This window comes from Procambarus clarkii, chromosome 43, assembly GCF_040958095.1.
Source record: "Procambarus clarkii isolate CNS0578487 chromosome 43, FALCON_Pclarkii_2.0, whole genome shotgun sequence".
Taxonomy (NCBI): Eukaryota; Metazoa; Arthropoda; class Malacostraca; order Decapoda; family Cambaridae; genus Procambarus; species Procambarus clarkii.
In genome coordinates, this window is record NC_091192.1 from 22350703 (window position 1) to 22374751 (window position 24049).

At 44.5% G+C, this 24049-nt stretch overlaps 1 protein-coding gene across 3 annotated transcripts in view; it reads right to left on the reverse strand.

Annotated features, from left to right (window-relative positions):
- The window catches only part of LOC123755806 (nephrin), an 88662-nt gene that overhangs the window by 35190 nt on the left and 29423 nt on the right, over positions 1-24049 (reverse strand). For all 3 annotated transcript variants that reach the window (XM_069300101.1, XM_069300103.1, XM_069300102.1), the window contains exons 4-10: positions 21471-21827; positions 19944-20063; positions 18126-18311; positions 14348-14459; positions 12614-12792; positions 8737-8923; positions 7759-7871 (exon numbers count right to left, since the gene is read on the reverse strand). In XM_069300101.1, the coding sequence (XP_069156202.1) occupies positions 7759-7871; positions 8737-8923; positions 12614-12792; positions 14348-14459; positions 18126-18311; positions 19944-20063; positions 21471-21827 (1254 nt within the window). The remainder of the gene's footprint in view (positions 1-7758; positions 7872-8736; positions 8924-12613; positions 12793-14347; positions 14460-18125; positions 18312-19943; positions 20064-21470; positions 21828-24049) is intronic.

Consider the following 24049-nt stretch of genomic DNA (forward strand, 5'->3'; position numbering starts at 1 on the left):
AGGCACTCCACTTACAACATTTTCCCACTCTGACTTGATTCCATTTATACTAACTCTCTGTTTCCTTTGGTATAGCCATGCCCTAATCCAGCTTAATATAGCACCCCCAATACCATGAGACTCTATTTTTTTAATCAGTCTTTCATGTGGCACTGTATCAAAAGCTTTGCTAAAGTCAAGGTATACAACATCGCAATCCTTACCACTATCAACTGCCTCAACAATGCTAGAATAAAAAGATAACAAATTTGTTAAACATGAACGGCCATTTATAAAACCATGTTGCGACTCAATTATTAATTTATGTTTTTCAAGATGAAGACGAATTTTATTTGCTATTATAGATTCGAGTAACTTTCCCACAATAGACGTTAGGCTAATTGGTCGATAGTTAGACGCAAGTGATCTATCTCCTTTCTTAAAAACTGGTATCACATTAGCAACTTTCCAAAACTCTGGCACTCTGCCTGACTCTATTGATTTATTAAATATGGTTGACAGTGGGTCACAAAGCTCCTCTTTGCATTCTTTAAGCACCCTAGCAAACACTTCATCCGGCCCTGGGGATTTGTTTGGTTTGAGTTTTACTATTTGTTTAAGAACATCCTCCCTGGTAACTGCTAAACTCGTCAACCTGTCCTCGTCCCCACCCACATAGACTTGTTCGGCTGAAGGCATATTGTTAAGTTCCTCTTTAGTAAATACAGATACAAAATATTTATTAAAAATACTACTCATCTCTTCATCACTATCTGTTATTTGACCTGTCTCAGTTTTTAATGGACCTATCCTTTCCCTAGTCTTAGTACGATATAACTGAAAAAACCCTTTAGGATTTGTCTTTGCTTGCCCTGCTATGCGAACTTCATAGTTCCTTTTTGCTTTCCTTATCTCTTTTTTAACATTTCTAACCAGTTGTACGAATTCCTGTTCTAAAGTGACCTCCCCATTTTTAATCCTTTTGTACCAAGCTCTCTTTTTACCTATAAGGTTCTTCAAATTCTTTGTTATCCACTTTGGGTCATTAGTATACGATCTATTCAATTTGTATGGTATACTACGTTCCTGTGCTTTGTTTAGAATATTCTTAAATAAGTTATATATTGAATCCACATCGAAATCCCCATTTAAGTCACCTAACGCTGGGTTCATGTCTCGCTCCAAGACCGGCCCACACCCCATACCCAAGCCTTTCCAATCAATTTGACCCAAAAAATTTCTTAGGCTATTAAAATCAGCTTTTCGAAAATCTGGCACTTTAACAGAATTTTCTCCTACTGGTCTATTCCATTCTATGCTAAATCTGATTTCTTTGTGATCACTGCTCCCTAGCTCACTCCCTATTTCGATGTCATTAATTTGCGTTTCCCTGTTAGTTAACACTAAATCTAAAATATTATTTTCCCGTGTTGGTTCCTTAATGTGTTGCGTAAGAAAGCAATCGTCAATTAATTCTAGAAAATCTACTGCTTCACTATTCCCTGTTTTGTTCAACCAGTTTATTCCGCTAAAATTAAAGTCACCCATGACATAAATACTGTTAGATCTAGATGCTCTAGATATTTCATCCCATAGGTGCTTTGCTTCCATTCTGTCTAAATTTGGTGGCCTATATATTACTCCTATTATAATATTATTAGCTTTTTCGTTTAATTCAATCCAAATAGTTTCTGTGTGTGGCTCTGTTTTGATTCCCTCTTTGAGACTACATTTCAAATTGTCCCTAACATATATGGCTACTCCACCTCCTCGTCTAATATATCTATCTGTGTGAAATAGTTTAAATCCATATATTTGATATTCAGCTAATAGTTCTCTATTTTCTACATTCATCCACGTTTCGGTAAGTGCAATAATATCTATTTTTTCTGTGCAGACAAGAGCATTTAATTCGTTAATTTTATATCTTAGACTTCTACTGTTAGTGTAATATACCCTAAGTGAATTGTTATTTTGCGGACCTTCTCTTTCCCTGATCGTTTTGCCAATTCCTTTCTCCCACAAACACATACTTTTATTACCTCCTTCCTCCAAATCAATTCCCATACCTCTATCTACTAACAGTTTAAACCCAAACAAACACCTCTAACCACTTCTTCTAGCGAGTTCGCAACAGCAACAACCCCAGCTCTCGATAGATGCACCCCATCACGAGCATACATTTCATTTCTTCCATAGAAGTGTTCCCAGTTGTCTATGAAAGATATTGCATTTGATTTGCAATATCTTTCCAGCCGGCAATTGACACCAAGTGCCCTCGATATCCATTCATTTCCCACTCCCTTTCTTGGAAGAATGCCACATATGATCGGGATTCCTCCCTTGCTCCTAACTAACTCTATGGCTGTTTTATACCTCTGAATCAGTTCCTCACTCCTGACTCGACCAACATCATTTCCTCCCACGCTAATGCAAATAATGGGATTGTTCCCATTACCAGCCATAATATCATTCATGTTGTTTATAATATCACCAATGCCAGCTCCGGGATAGCAAACCCTTATCCTGTTCCCCCTATCTCTAGCACAAAACGTTCTATCCAAATACCTTATCTGGGAATCTCCCACAACTAATGTTTGCTTAGGTACTTCCTTTACTTTCTGAGGGGCCTGCGCTTCCTTTCTCTTCGTTGCTTTCCCTTTTGCGCGATTTCCTACAATAATAATGGCCAGTATTACATGCAATAGAAATACCGAAAGTTGTTCTTCCCTTTGTTCATGATCTCTTCAGTTGGAAGGATCGTAGGGGATCCTGTGTCAAAGCTCGTAAGAAGAACTGTTCTGTGTTGTAAAAAATTGTCAGGGAGCGCCTCCCTACCGCGTGTCTTTGTTTACTCTCCCCACATTGTTTGGTTCCAATACTGTGCCACTTTTCTAAGCTTATTCAATAATAACAAGGGAGCCAAACTATATGGTATAATTATTCAGTCCTAGTGAATACTATTTTATTAAGTTTGAACACTAGACTGTGGTTTAAAAGAATAATTTGAGTTTAATATATACTGTATATACGTAGGTGAATATGGGGTTTGTTGTGAAGACGTCAGGGAATCTTCCATTTTCTATCAATTCTTTGTGTAACTATTTATTTAGTTATATATATATATATATATATATATGTCGTACCTAATAGCCAGAACGCACTTCTCAGCCTACTATTCAAGGCCCGATTTGCCTAATAAGCCAAGTTTTCATGAATTAATGTTTTTTCGTCTACCTAACCTACCTAACCTAACCTAACCTAGCTTTTTTTGGCTACCTAACCTAACCTTACCTATAAATATAGGTTAGGTTAGGTTAGGTAGGGTTGGTTAGGTTCGGTCATATATCTACGTTAATTTTAACTCCAATAAAAAAAATTGACCTCATACATAGAGAAAAGGGTTGCTTTATCATTTCATAAGAAAAAAATTATAGTAAATATATTAATTCAGGAAAACTTGGCTTATTAGGCAAATCGGGCCTTGAATAGTAGGCTGAGAAGTGAGTTCTGGCTACTAGGTACGACATATATATATATATATATATATATATATATATATATATATATATATATATATATATATATATATATATATATATATATATATATATATATATATATATATATATATATATATATATATATATTACATATAATTACATTCTTGTATAGCACACATAGCATTTCGGGCAAGTCCTTAAACTAACAGATAATTTTTAGATACAGTAATTAACAGTAAAATTGACAAAAAATGTTTACAGGTACATTGCAAGAAATTTTGACACAAAAGCAGATTAAGGACTGAATAATGGGCTCAGGGACTGAACCCCACAATTCATTTAACTTGCTTAGCTAAATGAATTGTGGGGTTCAGTCCCTGAGCCCATTATGCCCAAGGGACCCAGAATGTGGAATGACCTTCCCAACCATATTAAAGATTGTACCTCTCTCAACCAGTTTAAGATAAAAACGAAGCAGTACCTAATAAATTCCCTGTAACCTACCTTACCCCTCAATTGTCAACCCATGTTCTGCCCGAAACGCTTTGCGTAATAGTGGCTTTAGGCATTGTATGTACTGGCTCCTATCTATAAAGCCAACAAACTTTGTAAAATCTCTTTATGTATGTACCTTTGCCTAAATAAAAATTATTATTATTATTATTATTATTATGTCTTTTTTTTTTAACAACGCTGTTTGTCGACCTAATTGTATTTGTCCTGCTTTTTCAGCCATGTTCCCCCCTCTTTTATCTCTATTTTTATTTATTTATTATAACGTATTTATTTAATATTATTTATTTATTATAACACTTTTATTCTTTATACCCAATTAGTATTAAGCTTTAGTCATTAATGTTTTACCTGCCCGAAACGCTTTGCGTAATAGTGGCTTTAGGCATTGTAAGTACTAGCTCTATCTATAAATCCATCAATCTTTGTAAAATCTCTTGTATGTATGTACCTTACCTAAATAAACATTTATTTATTTATTTATGTGCCTCTGTAACCCTTTCCACTACCGCCCACAAGATGGGTATGGGGTGCATAATAAATGAACTAAACTAAAAAACAAAACATTAGAATAATACACAATAATAACAATACAGAATAATGAACAAGGATTACTAGGTACAATTAGGAAAACATCTCAGGGTTATACATTGGTTCACTGAAGCACAATATGAGGATCATTACAAGGAATAATGCAGTAGAATATGCACTCAATACACCAACCATGATATCAGATGATCTAAGATTACAATGGTAAAGAATATGGCTTAGGTACAAATAATAGGGGATTGGGTAGCACTAGAAACAATGTGAAGATAAAACTCTAGGTAGAAGACTATGAAGATGAAATTGGGTACTTTTTGGTTTTATTTTTTAATAAGGAAAAAGGTGGACAGCTTTTCAATTCATTAGGGAGTGAGTTCCATAGACTAGGTCCATTTATTTGCATAGAGTGTTTACACAGATTCAGTTTGACTCTGGGGATATCAAAGAGATGTTTATGTCTGGTGTGGTGATTATGTGTTCTATTACATTTGTCCAGGAAGAGTTTCAGAACAGGGTTTGCACTTAAAAACAGGGTTTTATAAGTGTAATTGACACAAGAGAATGTATGGAGTGAATTCATGTTTAGTATGTTTAGGGATTTAAACTGGGGAGCTGTGTGTTGCCTGAAAGTAGAGTTTGTCCTGATAGCAGATTTCTGCTGGGTGATGATGAGCTTGAAGTAGTTTGCAGAGGTTGAACCCCAAGCACAGATACCATACGTATGATAGGGATAGATAAGTGCATAACAGAGTGAGAGGAGAGCAGAGTAGGGCACATAATACAATAATATGTTTAGAACCGAGAATTATATGTACGGCAGCACAAAACACAGCCACACAGCGTGCTATCCACACAGCCACCGGCGCACCGGTGGCTGTGTGGATAGCACGCTGGTCACGTAATCCTGTGGCCCGGGTTCCATTCCCGGCACCGGCGAGAAACAAAAATGGGCAGTTTCTTTCACCCGGATGCCCCTGTTACCTAGCAGTAAATAGGTACCTGGGAGTTAGCCAGCTGCTACGGGCTGCTTCGTGGGTGTGTGTGGAAAAAAAATTACTTAGCAGTTAGTAACAGTTGACTGATTGGCAGTTGAGAGGCGGGCCGAGCTTGCGGGTGTTGAGCAGAGCTCAACACCCGCAAGTACAACTAGGTGAATACCAGACTGTGTGACATTGTAATTGCCAGAATTAGGCTGGGATATCTATATCTAGGGCAGGTGGCTGCAGTTAACGAATCACCCAATGGTGAACATTCCAATTGTAACTATGTTAACAAGAGCTGGGACACACTCTCAGACACTTTTCGTGAGTGCTCTGTTGTCAATAAATTCAGACCAAACGGTACGAGATACTTGTAGCTCTGTAACAACCTCATACGCTCACCAATATTTGAAGATATTCTTGTGCTTTGCCCAGAGTTTGAGAGTGCTGGATAATAAACTAGACTCTCACTCATGTTCCTTCCGATTCAATGCATGACTAAACATCCTGTGAGACGGGGATATTAGATGAACTCGCAGCTCTTGATCTATACTCTGTGATCATTCTTATAGTATAGGGCAGCAGCACACTGCTTTATGCACCTTGTTAATAAATAAAAAGTCGTCTCACAACTACTACCATAACTCCGATCCCGTTCTAAGCAACGTGCTTCACCTTTTACCCCTTGACTAAAACAGACATTGACCAGGTGAAGGGACGACGACGTTTCGGTCCGTCCTGGACCATTCTCAAGTCGAAATGTCGTCGTCCCTTCACCTTTTAGTGTGTGGTCTGGTCAACATATTTTAGCCACGTTATTGCGACTCATCGCCTGCATAAAACAGACGTATAAACGTACACGGTATATGTCAATGATACATTAATGATGTTATTCATTAGCAGTGTCTGTGGACCTAAGCAAACAGTACACTACCACCACAGGAGAAAAACTTCCTTGCATAAATGTCTAATTAATATAGTTGTAGGCCTTAAACAAACTTATCCTATTGGAATTACGAAATTGCAGTAAGTAAAATTGCTGTCATAACTACCTTCAGACACTTAAATATTCCAGCATACAAGCCAGAGAGATGGAGACATAGCAGGGACGGGATGACTGAGGAAGCACTGTGGACTGAAGCCAGTATAGAGTGAATGGATGGTGCGAGTACCTGGGAAGTTTTGAACAAAGGGAGAGAGAACTTGTCCAAGTTAGCAAGTTCGAAGTTTCTGACTGATCAATCATGATTGTTATATTAACCTAAGTGGTGGTTAACCACTTAGGTTTCACGAAGGATTCTCGTGACAATCCTTCACTTGTGACGGGGATGCAGAGACCACAGAGCCACTGGGTACAATATCCAAGAGAAACGTTACTCTATGATAGGGTGCCCAGTGGGGAAGCTAAAGCACCATGGCCACATCAGCACCACACCACAACACCACCTGGACCACTAGCTACCCCACTACAACCAACATAGGTCCTTGGCCATCAACACGACCATAGGAAGACCACTCCACGATCATACCAAGGCCATATATATGCTATACCATGAATAAGAACTCACTAGTACTTGAGCAATAACAGCAAAATGGACACAATTCCATGAAAAAACACAAAAACAAACATTATTTAGGCAAAAGTACACACAAGAGGGAAGCAGTGTTGAACTCGTTGGTAGGGACGTACGTCTGGTAGGGACGTACGTCTGGTAGGTCCCTACCAGACTAACGGTGCACCAAACCTCTAACACGCGGAGAGTTTCGGCCATAATTTGGGAAAAAAAAACTTAAGAAGACTTTAAACTAAATGAAATAAAAAATAATACTGAATTGAGGTAGAGAAATAGAACACAAAATGACAATTATTACATGAACAGCAAAAATTGTAACAGAACAGCAGGTATAATTTTACTATTACTTAATTTTTAGTAATTTTACAGGTTCACATTTAAGATGTGTAAGGTTGGTTACGCGGAGTTGATTAGGTAGTTCTTAGTGTTTCTTTTAAACTGGTTGAGATATGTCTTTGATGTGATTAAGGAGGTCATTCCACATTTTGGGACCCTTGATTTGCAAAGCATTTCTGCTCTGGTTAAGTTGCACTCTTGGAGTATCAAATAGCTATTTTTTTTAGTGTGGTGACCATGCGTTGCGCTACAGCCCTCCAGAAAGCGCTTAAGGTCAAGATTAGCACCACAGTTCAACGGAAAGAGAGAAGAGAGACCAAGACTCACGCATGACGCTGAGGGTAACGTTGGCCACTAAGGTGACTCCCAAGCCGTTGTTGGCTTCACAGATGAAACTCCTTCCGTTGTCTTCTGCCTGGGTCCGCAACTGCATCGAAGACCTGAATGTAAGAAATACGAGGAAAATTTCGTTAGTGTAATCCTTGTGCGGGGGAACCTAAGTGCATGCAGTGGATATGGAGGTATTCTGTTAAGTGCTTTAAGTGGCCCAAAGCGGGCAAAATATTGCGAGTAACGTTGAAGGAAACTGTGTCGCAGACGTAGCTAGGCTATCTCACGGCGAAAGGTTCTGTTCACTGTGTTCTGTACAATAGGCTTGGCCTGTTACCTCAGTTCACCTGTCCCCTGCTGGAGGAACCGTAACCATCCCACTCTCCTTGCCTGCCAGCCGTCGTAGCCTACATAACTCCTGCAGGAGCTGTAATCGAGGATCCGTGTACCTTCTGCTCTTATCTCTTTGAACAAGATTATTATTTTCCGCTTGCATTCATCTCTTTCCTTCAGTCGTCTTGAGGAGACATTGGCTCTTACAGCCACGCGGCCTAGCCAATCCCAGAGTCTCTTTCTCCTACTCTCTCTCTCAAATGGCTACTCTCCAATCTCTCCGCTTCGCTCCATTCTCCATTCTCTCCACCGCTTATCCTTACCCTCTCTTGCACGCGAGTTTGAGGGCAAGTTTGAGGAAGGGTTAACACTTGCCCATGTTCGAAGGTAAGTTTGTGAATTGGTAAAATTACCCAGGTTGTGGCAGTTGGGGAAAGTTTAAGAAAGACTTGGGATTTTCCCCCTGTGTGTACAAGGGGGAAAGACAGAGCAAAGATAAAGCTTTCATAGTTTCGAAAAGAAAATGTGATAAAATCAGGGGTGACATCCTCCCACTGCCACCCACCACAACCCCCACCCACCACCACTACACCGCCCCCCCCATCAACCTCACCCCAGCCACCCCCACCCCCAGACACGTACCTGGTAATGGTGCCACCGTAGAGGCCGGAGGAGTGGGTGACGGTGGGGTGTGGGAGGGGCGGGCCGTCAGAGTGCCAAGTGATGGTGGAGGGCGGCACGCTGGAGGTGGCCTCACAGATGAGGGTCGCCACCTGCCCGGCCTCCACACCCGCCGGGGTCACCCATCCCGACACCTCCCACGCCGGAACTGTTGGGAGAGACTGCAGTGAGGGGCGGGGGCACAGCTGTGGGGGATGTGTGTAGCTCTAAGAGAAAATATCTGTCCAAGTTTGGAGGCTAGATGCTTTGGCTAGCCTCACCTAACTTTTCAAGATGATACGTGGGTGGTATGGGAGTGTCACAGGTCAGTCGGGGATGGCCCCATTGCTAATCTCCTAAGAGATATCTCCAATATTTTCATGAAATCTGAAATTGGGAGAGAGAGAGATATTGGAGGAGAGGGAAGGAGGGATGGGAGGAGATGGAGAGGAAGGGGGAAGAGGACAGGAGTGGTCGAAGGGAATAGGAGAAGAGAAGAGAAGGGAGGAGAAAGGTGGAGAAGGGGTAGAGATTGAAAAGGGGGGAGGGGAAAGAAACCCGGGCACAGCCGGATACCTCATCAAGTATAATATAAAATATACAAGCGAGGGAGCCCCTACAAGTATCTCCACCACACGCACCACTAACAACCACACGCACCACGCCACCCCACGCCACCACACGCACCACCCCACCACACGCACCACGCCACCACACGCACCACGCCACCACACGCACCACGCCACCACACGCACCACTCCACCCCACGCCACCACACGCACCACGCCACCCCACGCACCACTAACAACCACACTCTTACCGCACCAAACATCAACTTATTCACTTGATATATTACCGTGCTCAGGGGAAATATACCCCCCCCCCCCACTGCTGCAAGGGGGAGTATATTCCCAGCTGCAAGTGTGGCACGCACGCACGCACGCACGCACGCACTCAACGTGGGGGGGGGGGGGGGGCGAGATCCCTTGAATGCAAACAAGGTTCCCAGGGCAGCCGGCCAGGTTTCTTGCAGTAGGTCGGTGCAACAGAGGCACAGCTAAAGTCAACATGTTTACCTCTTCAATATTTTCAGAGTAAAAAGATTCTGGGCATTTTCTTGGCAAGCTTCTGGGCATTTTCTTGGCAAGCTTCTGGGCATTTTCTTGGCAAGCTTGGCATTGTGTTTGAAAGGGGGGTCGAGTTCTGGCTCCTGGGCCCTGAATCTTTACCCTTTACTTACTTACCCCTTACACTGCGCACTCTCATACTACAGTATATGAGTCCCGGGACTGTGTCACGGGTCCAACTATACGGTGTCCAAGGTCAACCTCGGTGTGGACATCCCTCAAGACTTCTCATCATTATTTGTTAACCTGTTTTAAGTCTGTCAAAACATTTTGTGTGATGTCTACCTCCGGGTGATTTTCATCGCCTTGCATATATCAGGGTTGAATCTCAGGAGCCACCAATCATTTATGTACTGTGTATTAACGAAGATAAAAAAATTACATATTTTCACACACACACACACACACACACACACACACACACAATTATATATATAAATAATATTATATATATTATTATAATATTATTATATATATAAATTATTATATATATACAATTTTTATATATATAAATATACAATTATTATATATATAAATATACAACTGAATGGTGGGGGGTGCCTGTGGTTGAGTGGACAGCACTTTGGACTCGTAATCGTTGGGTCCGGGTTCGATTTTCGGCGATGGCGGAAACCAATGAGCAGAGTTTCTTTCACCCTGCTGCCCCTGGCACCTAGCAGTAAATAGGTACCTGGGAGTTAGACAGCTGTTATGGGCTGCTATCTGTGTGTGTGTGTGTGTGTGGAATAAAAATTGATTGACAGTTGAGAAGCGGGCCGAAAGAGCAGAGCGCAACCCCCGCAAGCACAACTAAGTGAATACAATTAGATGAATACAACTAGGTGAATACACCTTCCCCTCCCCCACACATCAACCTTGAAGAGGTTCCAGGGACACAAAAGCTATAATGGACTTAATTCCTGTCAACAATTTCTTTAACGATCACAGGATTACGAATGTTGCCATTTCTAATTCCCTGTGAACTGTATAACTTGGCCGCGGCGGTCAGCAACCATTTCCCTGTTTCAACTTCCTTGGTAACCCGCGGCCCTGTGGGCCCAGTTTCCCAGATTTAACGTTGAATTAACTTGGGTAAATTAACACTTGGGTATTGTGCTCACTGGGACATTAGGAGTGCCTGGTTCATATTCAACCTCCCCCCCACCCCATCCCTCCCCACAAGGTCTCCAATGTCTTTGATCATTGTTATGTAATGTCCAAGATTAACTTTGTCTAAGGAACCTCACCTGTCTCCTCGTAGCGTCCTTCTGCCTGCCTTCCTACGACAACATCCTGGCCATTCTTCTCATTTTTCGACCTGTGTTACATCTTGACCCAACACCTCCATTTCCGCCTATGAGCTGCGTTACAATGACCCTGTCTCACTCCACCACCTGCCTTCTCCGTTGGCAACAAAGGTAACTGCCCCAAATGAAATTCAAGATGACTGCCCAATGTAAACAAATATTGCCATACCTGGTCACGGAGTTCAATAATTACAGTTTTGTTGTACTTCTATTGCACCTGTTTGCTATGATGACAGCCTTCCACCTGCTCAATCGTGGAAGAAAGGAGCCGAGGGAATGAGGACTTTTTCTTCATGCGGTGAGAGAGAGAGCGAGAGAGGCAGAGAGAGAGAGAGAGAGAGAGAGAGAGAGAGAGAGAGAGAGAGAGAGACAGAGAGACAGAGAGGCAGAGAGAAGAGAGAAGAGAGAAGAGAGAAGAGAGAAGAGGGAAGAGAGAAGAGGGAAGAGAGAAGAGAGAAGAGAGAAGAAGAGAGAAGAGAGAAGAGAGAGAGAGAGAGAGAGAGAGAGAGAGAGAGAGAGAGAGAGAGAGAGAGAGAGAGAGAGAGAGAGAGAGAGAGAGAGAGAGAGAGAGAGAGAGAGAGAGAGAGAGAGAGAGAGAGAGAGAGAGAGAGAGAGAGAGAGAGAGAGAGAGAGAGAGAGAGAGAGAGAGAGAGAGAGAGAGAGAGAGAGAGAGAGAGAGAGAGAGAGAGAGAGAGAGAGAGAGAGAGAGAGAGAGAGAGAGAGAGAGAGAGAGAGAGAGAGAGAGAGAGAGAGAGAGAGAGAGAGAGAGAGAGAGAGAGAGAGAGAGAGAGAGAGAGAGAGAGAGAGAGAGAGAGAGAGAGAGAGAGAGAGAGAGAGAGAGAGAGAGAGAGAGAGAGAGAGAGAGAGAGAGAGAGAGAGAGAGAGAGAGAGAGAGAGAGAGAGAGAGAGAGAGAGAGAGAGAGAGAGAGAGAGAGAGAGAGAGAGAGAGAGAGAGAGAGAGAGAGAGAGAGAGAGAGAGAGAGAGAGAGAGAGAGAGAGAGAGAGAGAGAGAGAGAGAGAGAGAGAGAGAGAGAGAGAGAGAGAGAGAGAGAGAGAGAGAGAGAGAGAGAGAGAGAGAGAGAGAGAGAGAGAGAGAGAGAGAGAGAGAGAGAGAGAGAGAGAGAGAGAGAGAGAGAGAGAGAGAGAGAGAGAGAGAGAGAGAGAGAGAGAGAGAGAGAGAGAGAGAGAGAGAGAGAGAGAGAGAGAGAGAGAGAGAGAGAGAGAGAGAGAGAGAGAGAGAGAGAGAGAGAGAGAGAGAGAGAGAGAGAGAGAGAGAGAGAGAGAGAGAGAGAGAGAGAGAGAGAGAGAGAGAGAGAGAGAGAGAGAGAGAGAGAGAGAGAGAGAGAGAGAGAGAGAGAGAGAGAGAGAGAGAGAGAGAGAGAGAGAGAGAGAGAGAGAGAGAGAGAGAGAGACTGACTGACTTACAGAGAAGGTTTATGGTGGTGTGGGCCGTCATGGGGGTGTTGGTGGCCGGGTTGGTGACCTGACACATCACCTGCTGACCATTATCAGCGGGAGTGACCAGCAGGTGGGCCCGCGCCTCCGTCACCCCGTCCTCTCGCTCCTCCACACTCACTGTCACCTGCTGTCCTGCCTTGTACAGCCTGCAACAGTGCACACCTTGTAACACACTACACCCTGCCTTGTACAACCTGCAACAGTGCACACCTTGTAACACTCTACACCCTGCCTTGTACAACCTGCAACAGTGCACACCTTGTAACACACTACACCCTGCCTTGTACAGCCTGTAACACTATAAACCCCCACAATAATATACGTAGAATAATGTATCTGGTACATCAGTGTGCAATGTTAAGGTGTACAACATGCAGCACAATGTATACCCTGCATCATAGTTTACACATTATAATGATGTACACACTTGAACCATATACACTCTACAAGAGTAAGGGGGGGAGGGGGTGAAGGTACTCACCTCAGTACTGAAGGAGAGTAGTCCAGAAATAAATATCTCTTTGATATCCCCAAAGTCAAACTGAATCTGTGTAAACACTCTATGCAAATAAAGGGACCTGGTCTATGGAACTCACTTCCGAATGAATTGAAAAGCTGTCCAACTTTTGCCTCATTCAAAAACAAAAGCAAAAAGTACCTAATTTCATCTTCATAGTTTCCTACCTTGTGCTTTAATCTTGCACTGTATCTAGTGCTACCCAATCTTCCAATCTTCATGTACCTAATCCAAAGAACTTTACCATTGTAATTATTGCTGTCGTCTTGTATATGCTATCAATATGCTGTATTGTGCCTATTAATCTTCGTTAAATTATCAATCAAGCTGTCAATGCTGTCACTCAGAGCTATCGATGTGCTTTAATATACCTAATCTCTCTTATTTTTTTCTTACAATGCACCTGTTAACATTTTATAAATTTTCCTAGAATTTTCCTACTTGAAATTATCTGTTAGATTAAGGACCTGTCCGAAACGCTGCGCGTACTAGTGGCTTTACAAGACTGTAAACACTATGCTATGTATCCTCACACACCCAATGTACCTTCTTGTATGTAAATAAATAAATAAATAGTGAGGGTTGGAGGGTGGAAGTACAGTACCTCAGTACTGGAGTAGAGTATAGTGAGGGGTGAAGGTACTTACCCAGGATTCGCTCCTGTGCCAGGTAAGTCCACTTCGGGCTCACCATAGCCCGTGCTACTTGCCTCGCTCCTGTGCCAGGTAAGTCCACTACGGGCTCACCATAGCCCGTGCTACTTGCCCCGCTCCTGTGCCAGGTAAGTTACGGGCTCACCTTAGCCCGTGCTACTTGCCCCGCTCCTGTGCCAGGTAAGTCCACTACGGGCTCACCATAGCCCGTGCTACTTGCCCCGCTCCTGTGCCAGGTAAGTTACGGGCTCACCATAGCCCGTGCTACTTGCCCCGCTCCTGTGCCAGGTAAGTTACGGGCTCACCATAGCCCGTGCTACTTGCCCCGCTCCTGTGCCAGGTAAGTTACGGGCTCACCATAGCCCGTGCTACTTGCCCCGCTCCTGTGCCAGGTAAGTTACGGGCTCACCATAGCCCGTGCTACTTGCCCCGCTCCTGTGCCAGGTAAGTTACGGGCTCACCTTAGCCCGTGCTACTTGCAACTTGTTCCGAGTAGCTGCATCTATAACAACAACACACAACGGTACTTACCTCAGTACTGGGGGAGGGTTGCCGCCCTGGGAAGTACAGAGGACAGTCACCTGGCCGCCAGCCACCACCTCCCCACCCCCCACCACCTCCACTACCGGCCAGCCGGGACGCCCTGCAGGTGAACAACAATACCACACCATGAACACCACAACACCACAACATTAACACCACACCACACCACAACACCACAACATTAACACCACAACACCACAACATTAACACCACAACACCACACCACAACACCACAACACCCACCACTCGCTCCTACCACACTCATGTCTGCCTAAAACAACAGCCATATACGAAACTCACGAACCGGTCCGTCTAATTACCACAAGCTACACAAGCTTCAGAAAGCTTCCTGGCAATACGTTAGTAATGAATAAATATGATATATTTACTCATTATAATGTTGGTGCTGAATGTACAACACGAAAAAACATAATTTTAATCTGAAAAAGTATCTTTTTAAAGAAATTAGACGAAAATAAAAAGCTGGTGACGCCAAATCAAGTCGACGATCCAAGCTTCGGTTAGGTTAGGTTAGGTTAGGTTAGGTTAGGTTTGGTTTAGTTAGGTTAGGTTAGGTTAGGTTAGGTTAGGTCAGCCTAACTTAACATATCATATTTATTCATTACTAACGTATTGCCAGGAAGCTTTGTGAAGCTTGTGCAGCTTGTGGTAATTAGACGGACCCTCACGAACCAAATCATTGCTATTTATTTGTATGTCATAAAATCTGCAACATGTTAAAAATTCACAATAAATATAAGAGGGATTATATAAAGAAGGAAAACAAACTTGTGACTATCTCCAGGATGCGTTCCACAACAGTTCCCTAGCTCCCGGGTACCTGTTTTTACTGTTAGGGGTGAACTGTGGCATCAGATGAAAGGGAACACGCCCAATCGTTTCTGTTCCTACTAGATGGGGGTATCCGGGGGTTGTCGGGTTGACCCCCCAAAAGGAAGTTGCATCTTTTCAGGTTTGGGAGGCCTGGGAAGGGGGGGGGGGGGGCAAAGCTGGCATCAGACCACCTAACCTTGAGGTTACCTTGAGGTGCTTCCGGGGCTTAGCGTCTCCGTGGCCCGGTCGTCGACGAGACCTCCTGGTTGCTGGACTGATCAACCAGGCTGTTGGACGCGGCTGCTCGCAGCCTGACGTATGAGTCACAGCCTGGTTGATTACTCCCCTGATACCATACAGCCTCCTGCACACGCATATCCCAATTCTGAATACTATGAAAAGATTATTAAATTATAGTCAGCGGCCCACCATTTCATCTCCACCGATTTCATGGGGGGCATCATAGGGGCGAATCCCCTTAAAGGGGGGACAATGGGATCGATCCCGACCAACGTGTAACAATCCCCGCATCCGCCCACCAGTTAACCTGTAAAGTTGGGTGAGATATGTGTCTGGCCTCCAACCAACAACACCCAAACAGAAATGCCCCTTTATCATATATAATGTGGTCAGATCCTATACAAACAATTAGCTCTATATATATGACTTCCGTTTATTCCTTTGCACCTAATTCGTCATCTTCATAACCAACACGAACTCCAGTTTACACCCAGATGATGTGATAGGTGCGCTGTGAGCCGCTCCTTGAGAGAGGGAGACTGCTCCTATAATGGCGCTGGGAACCTCCACCTTCACCTCTATATTGGACCATATTGTGCCAATATGTCTCTTTCATATATTAGAATGAAGGGCATATTTCTCATGACAAATACATCATTAAAGGCAATAACTGGGCGCGTATGGAGTCCGAGATTCGAGTCTCCTAGAGTCCAGGAGAATGAAATGTTTATTTCCAAGGCAGTGTGAATGACAATAATAATAATAATAATAATAATAATAATAATAATAATAATAATAATAATAATAATAATAATAATAATAATAATAATAATAATAATAATAATGAGAAAATCCACTAGGGCATTGAGGTGGGCGTGAACCTACGACCTTCTTTCTGTGTGTGCTGTGAAATTGAAATTGAAATAAGTTTATTGAGGTCAAATACACACAAAGGGATGAGGTAGCTCAAGCTATTCTCACCCCGTTCAGTACATCGTGTTAATACATACATAGACACACATCACAAACAATAAACATATTACCAAACTTTCTGAGATATAAACATATACATTTCCTTGTGTGCTGTGTGATTTGTGTGTTTCTGAAGTTGCGGAGTAAAGTGTGGGTCCACTCTGCCCTTCCACCTGAGTGCTTGTGGCTCATACGTAAACACTTGGACATACATCCTCCAGACTTCCTGTGATTTCAGTAGGAATCCGGTTGTATGACTTGGCAAGTCACGGTGGTCTAGTGGTAGAGTACGCGACTTGGCAAAGTCGGGGGATCGTAGGGTCGCGCCCACGTTAATGTCATTTCCTTGTGTTTAATAATAATAATAATAACAAAGATATAATATTTAATCTGTTAGCCCAGAGGAATAATCGAGTGACCTTATCAGTATTTGTTTCTTGTGTTTAGACTGACATGAATAATAGTATTTGAGTCGCCGTGAGGCACTCTGCCTTACCCCAGCAATGTTGTCTTCCTGTCTGCAACTGTTGCAACAGCAGACAACTGGCCTCTTTCCGTAACAAACAACTCTGCTGTGTGCATGGCTGTGGAGCACCATGGCGGCTCCTCCTGGGTCCTAAACGGTGCTCCAGTGATGGCGACCCCGTCCGAAAGCCTACACGTCCCTCCGGTCCCGGCGGCAGCAATTTAATATGGCTGCCCTTCTCTCCATTCCCAGATGAACGACAGATTGTCCAAAGTCCCGCGCGCCACAACCTGCCTCTACCCCCTCCCCCCTACCCCAGCCACCGCGTCAATATGGCTCTTGAATATCGTCCTCTCATTCCTGTAGAGCGTGACGAAATAGTCTGCGATATAGGTTATTGGTTACTACGATAGAACCATTTGTCAAGTGTTTCCGGCGTATTGATATAGTATACTCGACTCTCCCGGGGCATCTCCCACCCCCTCCACAGATGGCGACAGCTGCCAGGTCGTAGCCGGAGAGGTATACTCACTCAGTTCTTAACGGCAACCCGTGGTATACTAATGCCAAGGAACTTCACACCGAAAACTGTATTTTGTGATGATGAGTTACAATGTAAACAATTAAGGTGTCCCATTGATGTCAGACCAATCCTGGAGTATGCAGCTCCAGCCTGGAGTCCATAGCTAGTTAAACACAAGACAAAGTTAGAGAAGATTCAGCGGTATGCCACCAGACTAGTCCCCAGAACTGAGAGGTATGAGCTACGAGAAAAGGCTACGGGAGCTAAACCTCACGTCCCTGGAAGACACAATAGCAAGAGGAGACATGATAACCACCTACAGAATTCTCAGGGGAATGGACAGGGTGGACAAAGACAAACTCTTCAGCACGGGTGGGACACGAACAAGGGGACACAGGTGGAAACCTAGGACCCAAATGAGCCACAGAGACATTAGAAAGAATTTTTTTCAGTGTCAGAGTAGTTAACAGGTGGAATGCATTAGACAGTGATGTGGTGGAGGCTGACTCCATACACAGTTTCAAATGTAGATTTGATAGAGCCCAATAGGCTCAGGAACCTGTACACCAGTTGATTGACAGTTGAGAGGCGGGACCAAAGAGCCAGGGCTCAACCCCCGCAAGCACAACTAGGTGAGTACTGTGATTGTAGCGGGAGGGGACAGAACCCCCCTGATTGTTGTGCCCAAGTCAAGGACCCATGCCCAACCTATTCCTCAAGGGTTCACTCACTGATGACGGTGATGAGGTGGGTGTAGGTGATGGGGTGGTGGGCGGCCGGGTGGGTAGCCTGGCAGTCAGCGGCGGCCTGGACCACCTGGTGGGTGGTGGGCATGGTGTGGGTGAGGTGGGCCGAAGTCACGTACCCGCCCTCCTCCGCCTCGCTCACCACCGACGCCGCCGGCGACAACACCGACCCTGACCACAAGTACAATCACCATGTTAGTTTACATCTGTTCACTCCAGTCATATCTGTTCACTCCACCCACACCTGTTCACTCCAGCCGCACCTGTTCACTCCAGCCGCACCTGTTCACTCCAGCCGCACGTGTTCACTCCAGCCACACCTGTTCACTCCAGCCACACCTGTTCACTCCAGCCACACCTGTTCACTCCAGCCACACCTGTTCACTCCAGCCACACCTGTTCACTCCAGCCGCACCTGTTCACTCCAGCCGCACCTGTTCACTCCAGCCGCACCTGTTCACTCCAGCTGCACGTGTTCACTCCAGCCACACCTGTTCACTCCAGCCACACCTGTTCACTCCAGCCACACCTGTTCACTCCAGCCACACCTGTTCACTCCAGCCACACCTGTTCACTCCAGCCACACCTGTTCACTCCAGCCACACCTGTTCACTCCAGCCACACCTGTTCACTCCAGCCGCACCTGTTCACTCCAGCTACACCTGTTTACTCCAGCCACACCTGTTCACTCCAGCCACACCTGTTCACTCCAGCCACACCTGTTCACTCCAGCCACACCTGTTCACTCTAGCCACACCTGTTCACTCCAGCCGCACCTGTTCACTCCAGCTACACCTGTTCACTCCAGCCGCACCTGTTCACTCCAGCCACATCTGTACACTCCAGCCACACCTGTTCACTCCAGCCACATCTGTACACTCCAGCCACACCTGTTCACTCCAGCCACACCTGTACACTCCAGCTACACCTGTTCACTCCAGCCACATCTGTACACTCCAGCCACACCTGTTCACTCCTGCCACACCTGTACACTCCAGCTACACCTGTTCACTCCAGCCACATCTGTACACTCCAGCCACACCTGTTCACTCCAGCCACATCTGTACACTCCAGCCACACCTGTTCACTCCAGCCACACCTGTACACTCCAGCTACACCTGTTTACTCCAGCCACACCTGTACACCTCTTCACATCAGCTGCACCTGTAATGACTTGCAAGATTCATTAATTAAAAAAAATAACTTTTAAATACATAAGTAATATATGGCCCAATTAAATACATCAATTAATCAGTTTACAGCTTAATCAGCTAATCAGTCAATATTGCCATCTACTGAGCTTCCTAACACACTAGTTCATCAAATAATGCCAGGTCAAGTTATTATGGATCAAGTTCCCTGACTAATGACCTAATCAGTCAACTAATCATTCACGGAACGAGTCAAGATATCAAGTAGTTAAACGAACAAATAGGTTAACCTATCAACAAGTTACTAATCTCCAAATGAATCAACCAGCTGGAGAGTCAATCAAGGAGTGTATAATTCAAGTTAGAATGGTGGCCAAGCAACCGGCCAAATCTATAACATACAGTATACACTCGTTCGGTTAATACAAACTGTATTAATCTAGCACTGTTTTTGCAGGGGAGGAGTCACAATAACGTGGCTGAAGAATGTTGACCAGACCACACACTAGAAGGTGAAAGGATGACGACGTTTCGGTCCGTCCTGGACCATTCTTCAGGACGGACCGACATGTCGTAGTCCCTTCACCTTCTAGTGTGTGGTCTGGTCAACATTGTAGTGTTTGATCTTTTTGGGAGACGTGTTGACACTGACCTTGAAGGTGCCAGGTGAGGGTGGAGGGAGGGTTGGCCGGTGAGGAACGACAGGTGAGAGAGAACAGCTGTCCGGCCGCCACCACAGATGGACCGTACACCACCACACTGGTCGGGGCATCTGTATAAATGGAGCAGCTGTACATATGGAGCAGCTGTACATATGGAGCAGCTGTACATATGGAACAGCTGTACATATGGAGCAGCTGTACATATGGAGCAGCTGGACATATGGAACAGCTGTACATATGGAACAGCTGTACATAGGGAGCAGCTGTACATAGGGAGCAGCTGTACATATGGAACAGCTGTACATATGGAACAGCTGTACATAGGGAGCAGCTGTACATATGGAACAGCTGTACATAGGGAGCAGCTGTACATATGGAACAGCTGTACATAGAGAGCAGCTGTACATATGGAACAGCTGTACATAGGGAGCAGCTGTTAATTAAAACATCATCCATGTCCTCTCTCTCTCCTACTTCCGCCGCTGCTTTTTCACAGTATATTGTAATTTCAACGTTGGGCTCGCGTCAGGACACACTGACACGTGGTAATGTATAGTGACGGAAACTCCCAAAGGCTCAGGCACAAAAAAAAAGACTCACCAGTGTAACAATCGCTCAACACACAAGGTCCATCAGTGTAACAATCGCTCAACACACAAGGTCCACCAGTGATACAATCGCTCAACACACAAGGACCACCAGTGATACAATCGCTCAACATACAAGGTCCACCAGTGTAACAATCGCTCAACACACAAGGTCCACCAGTGATACAATCGCTCAACACACAAGGTCCACCAGTGATACAATCGCTCAACACACAAGGACCACCAGTGATACAATCGCTCAACACACAAGGTCCACCAGTGATACAATCGCTCAACACACAAGGTCCACCAGTGTAACAATCGCTCAACACACAAGGACCACCAGTGATACAATCGCTCAACACACAAGGTCCACCAGTGATACAATCGCTCAACACACAAGGTCCACCAGTGATACAATCGCTCAACACACAAGGACCACCAGTGATACAATCGCTCAACACACAAGGTCCACCAGTGATACAATCGCTCAACACACAAGGTCCACCAGTGTAACAATCGCTACACTGGTGGTAGCGATTGTTACACTGGTACACAGTACAAGTGTAACAGTAGCGATTGGTACACTGGTACACAGTACAAGTGTAACAGTAGCGATTGGTACACTGGTACAAGTGTAGCTACACTGGTAGCTACACTTGTGTCTACTAAGTACACAAGCAACACACTAAGGCTGCCTGGCATTACATATAAGCTACAGAACATCAGTGCATGTAACGTGTTACAGCTCCAATAATCTACCGTTACAGTGAAGAGCACAGTTAACAGTACACCCAGGATTACTTCCAGTTGACACTCGGCCCCACCTTTTACCGTGTATAGAGCCCAGACAATAATACAGTTTACACCTAAGACAGCTTACAGTGAGGGGGGAATGTACAGTGAGAACGTACAGTGAGGACAACTTACAGTGCACGGTGATAGTGACATTGGTAGCCAGGGGCCGCTGAAGGAGATCACTGGTGACTCTACATTCATACATGGCGCCATCTTCCTCCCTCACCGCCCTCACCACCTGCTGGGCCCTCACCCCTCTCCCCTGGCTGCTGGTGGTGGTGGTGCTGGTGGTGGTGGTGACGTCGTCACCCATCACCAGGTGGTGGTGATGGGTGGCTGAGGGTGGTTTGAGTGGACGGCCGTGCCTGTACCAGGTGACCCAGGGCCGGGGCCTACCACCAACAGCCTGGCAGATCAGTGTACGCTGCTCCCCCTCCACCAGCGCCTCCCCCGAGGTATAACCGGTGATCACCGGGGCTCCGGGCGGGTCTGTTGGGGAAGGGGGGGGGAGATAATATACACCCCTGGTATACTTTGCGTAGTATAACAGAAGGTATATAGTGTGAGGGTGTTATCATGTTAAAATACAGTATACTTGATGGTGGTATGTTGTGTATTAGGTGGAAGCAAGTGTAGGAATTATTGGTATTTCAAGAGAGTAATGGTACCAAGGTACTCTTGGAACATGTTATAGAGAGTACCACATTTTACAACCAGTATTAGATTAGTATTATTAAAACCAGTATTAGTCTTAGAGTAAACCAGTGTTAGGGGAATATCGGAGAGGGGAAAGAGACAGGTACCAAGAGGTACCAAGAGGTACCACAGTGGGGTCGAGGGGACACCAACACCCAAGAGGTAAGACTACTTCGCCTCACAGCCGTCTTCAGCTGCCTCAGTACTCAGCCACCATGATCACTACATACAAGATTCTCGGGGGAGTTGATAGGCTAGATAAAACTGTTTTATCTACCCTACTGTAGATAAACGTAGGGTAGACTAAGACTAACACGGGTGGTACTCGCACAAGAGCACACAGCTGCAACCTGAGTACCAAAATGAGCCACATAATGCTTTCTATCCAGTGTCAGAGTAGTTAACAAGTGGAATGCATTAGGAAGTGATGTGGTGGAGGCTGACTCCATACACAGTTTCAAGTGTAGATATGAGCCCCCAGTAGGCCCAGGAACCTGTGTACCACTTGATTAAAGTGTCGAGAGGCGGGTCCAAAGAGCTGAAGCTCAACCCCCCCGCCCCTCACCGCAAGGAGAGTGCAATTAAGCGAGTGCCACTGGTCGCCAATTACACACACTTGTTACAGCTCATCCCTCAATTAACCTCCACAAAATACGCATTTATCCCTTTCTACACCATAACAACTTTTAAATTGCAACATACATTTTATTCCAGTAGTGTAAACTGTAAACTATTCCAGTAGTGTAAACTATTCCAGTAGTGTAAACTGTTACACTGCACTCTGATCCGTTGTTGCAAGGAGCAGCGTGCTAGTATAGGCTGAGTGTGTGCACTCAGCGCAAGCTTATACAATGATTGTACTCTTCAAGTCACTTGTGTTGTCCCGTCTTGAGTACTGCTCAGTACTCACTTCCCCCTTCAGAGCAGGAGAGATTGCTGAAATAGAGGGAATACAGAGAACATATACGGCACGCATAGACGAGATAAAACACCTAAATTATTAGGATCGTCTCAAAGCCCTCCAAATGTACTCTCTAGAAAGGAGACGAGAGAGATACCAAATAATATACACGTGGAAAATACTGGAGGGACAGGTCCCAAATCTACATAGTAAAATAACAACGAACTGGAGTGAACGACATGGAAGAAAATGCAGAATAGAACCAGTGAAGAGCAGAGGTGCCATAGGCACAATCAGAGAACACTGTATAAACATCAGAGGTCCACGGTTGTTCAACACCTTTCAAAACCCTATCTAGATCAACTTGAAGTGATAGTGAGTCCTCCTCCGAATTAATTTCCCTACCGATTTTCGTATCATCGGCAAATTTGCAAATGTTGCTACTCAAACCTCAATCTAAATCATTTATATATATATTATAAACAACAGAGGTCCCAGGACAGAGCCTTGAGGCACTCCACTTACAACATTTTCCCACTCTGACTTGACTCCATTTATACTAACTCTCTGTTTCCTTTGGTATAGCCATGCCCTAATCCAGCTTAATATAGCACCCCCAATACCATGAGCTTCTATTTTTTTAATTTTTTTAATTTTCTATGAAGCTTTTCAAGGTAAACTAAAATATTCACAATAAATTAGTATGTCACATATGCACTTATTTAATAAGTCAATATTGACTTAAAGAAAGTGCGAGAACGGGTTCCACGGTGGAGGACTATGACTCCTTGTCACTGGCGCGCGGACCACCAGCTCTCGCGCCGGAAACTGGCGTCTCAGGCCACCATGACAGAAGGCACTACTCTTCTCTCCCCCTCCTCGGAAGACCTCGCTAGACCTCCTTAGATTAATATAGCATTATGATAATATTCAGATGGTCGTCCCCATCACCAAGACTGGAACATTATTTAACCTCATTGATTTACAACCCAGGTAACACTGTAGGTATTAGTAATGGTAATGTCTTCTTATAGACATAATAATAACATAGGATTCAAACACACTCAGACCTTGACGAAGCACTCAGGAGAGTGCGAAAGACTTGGTGTAAATT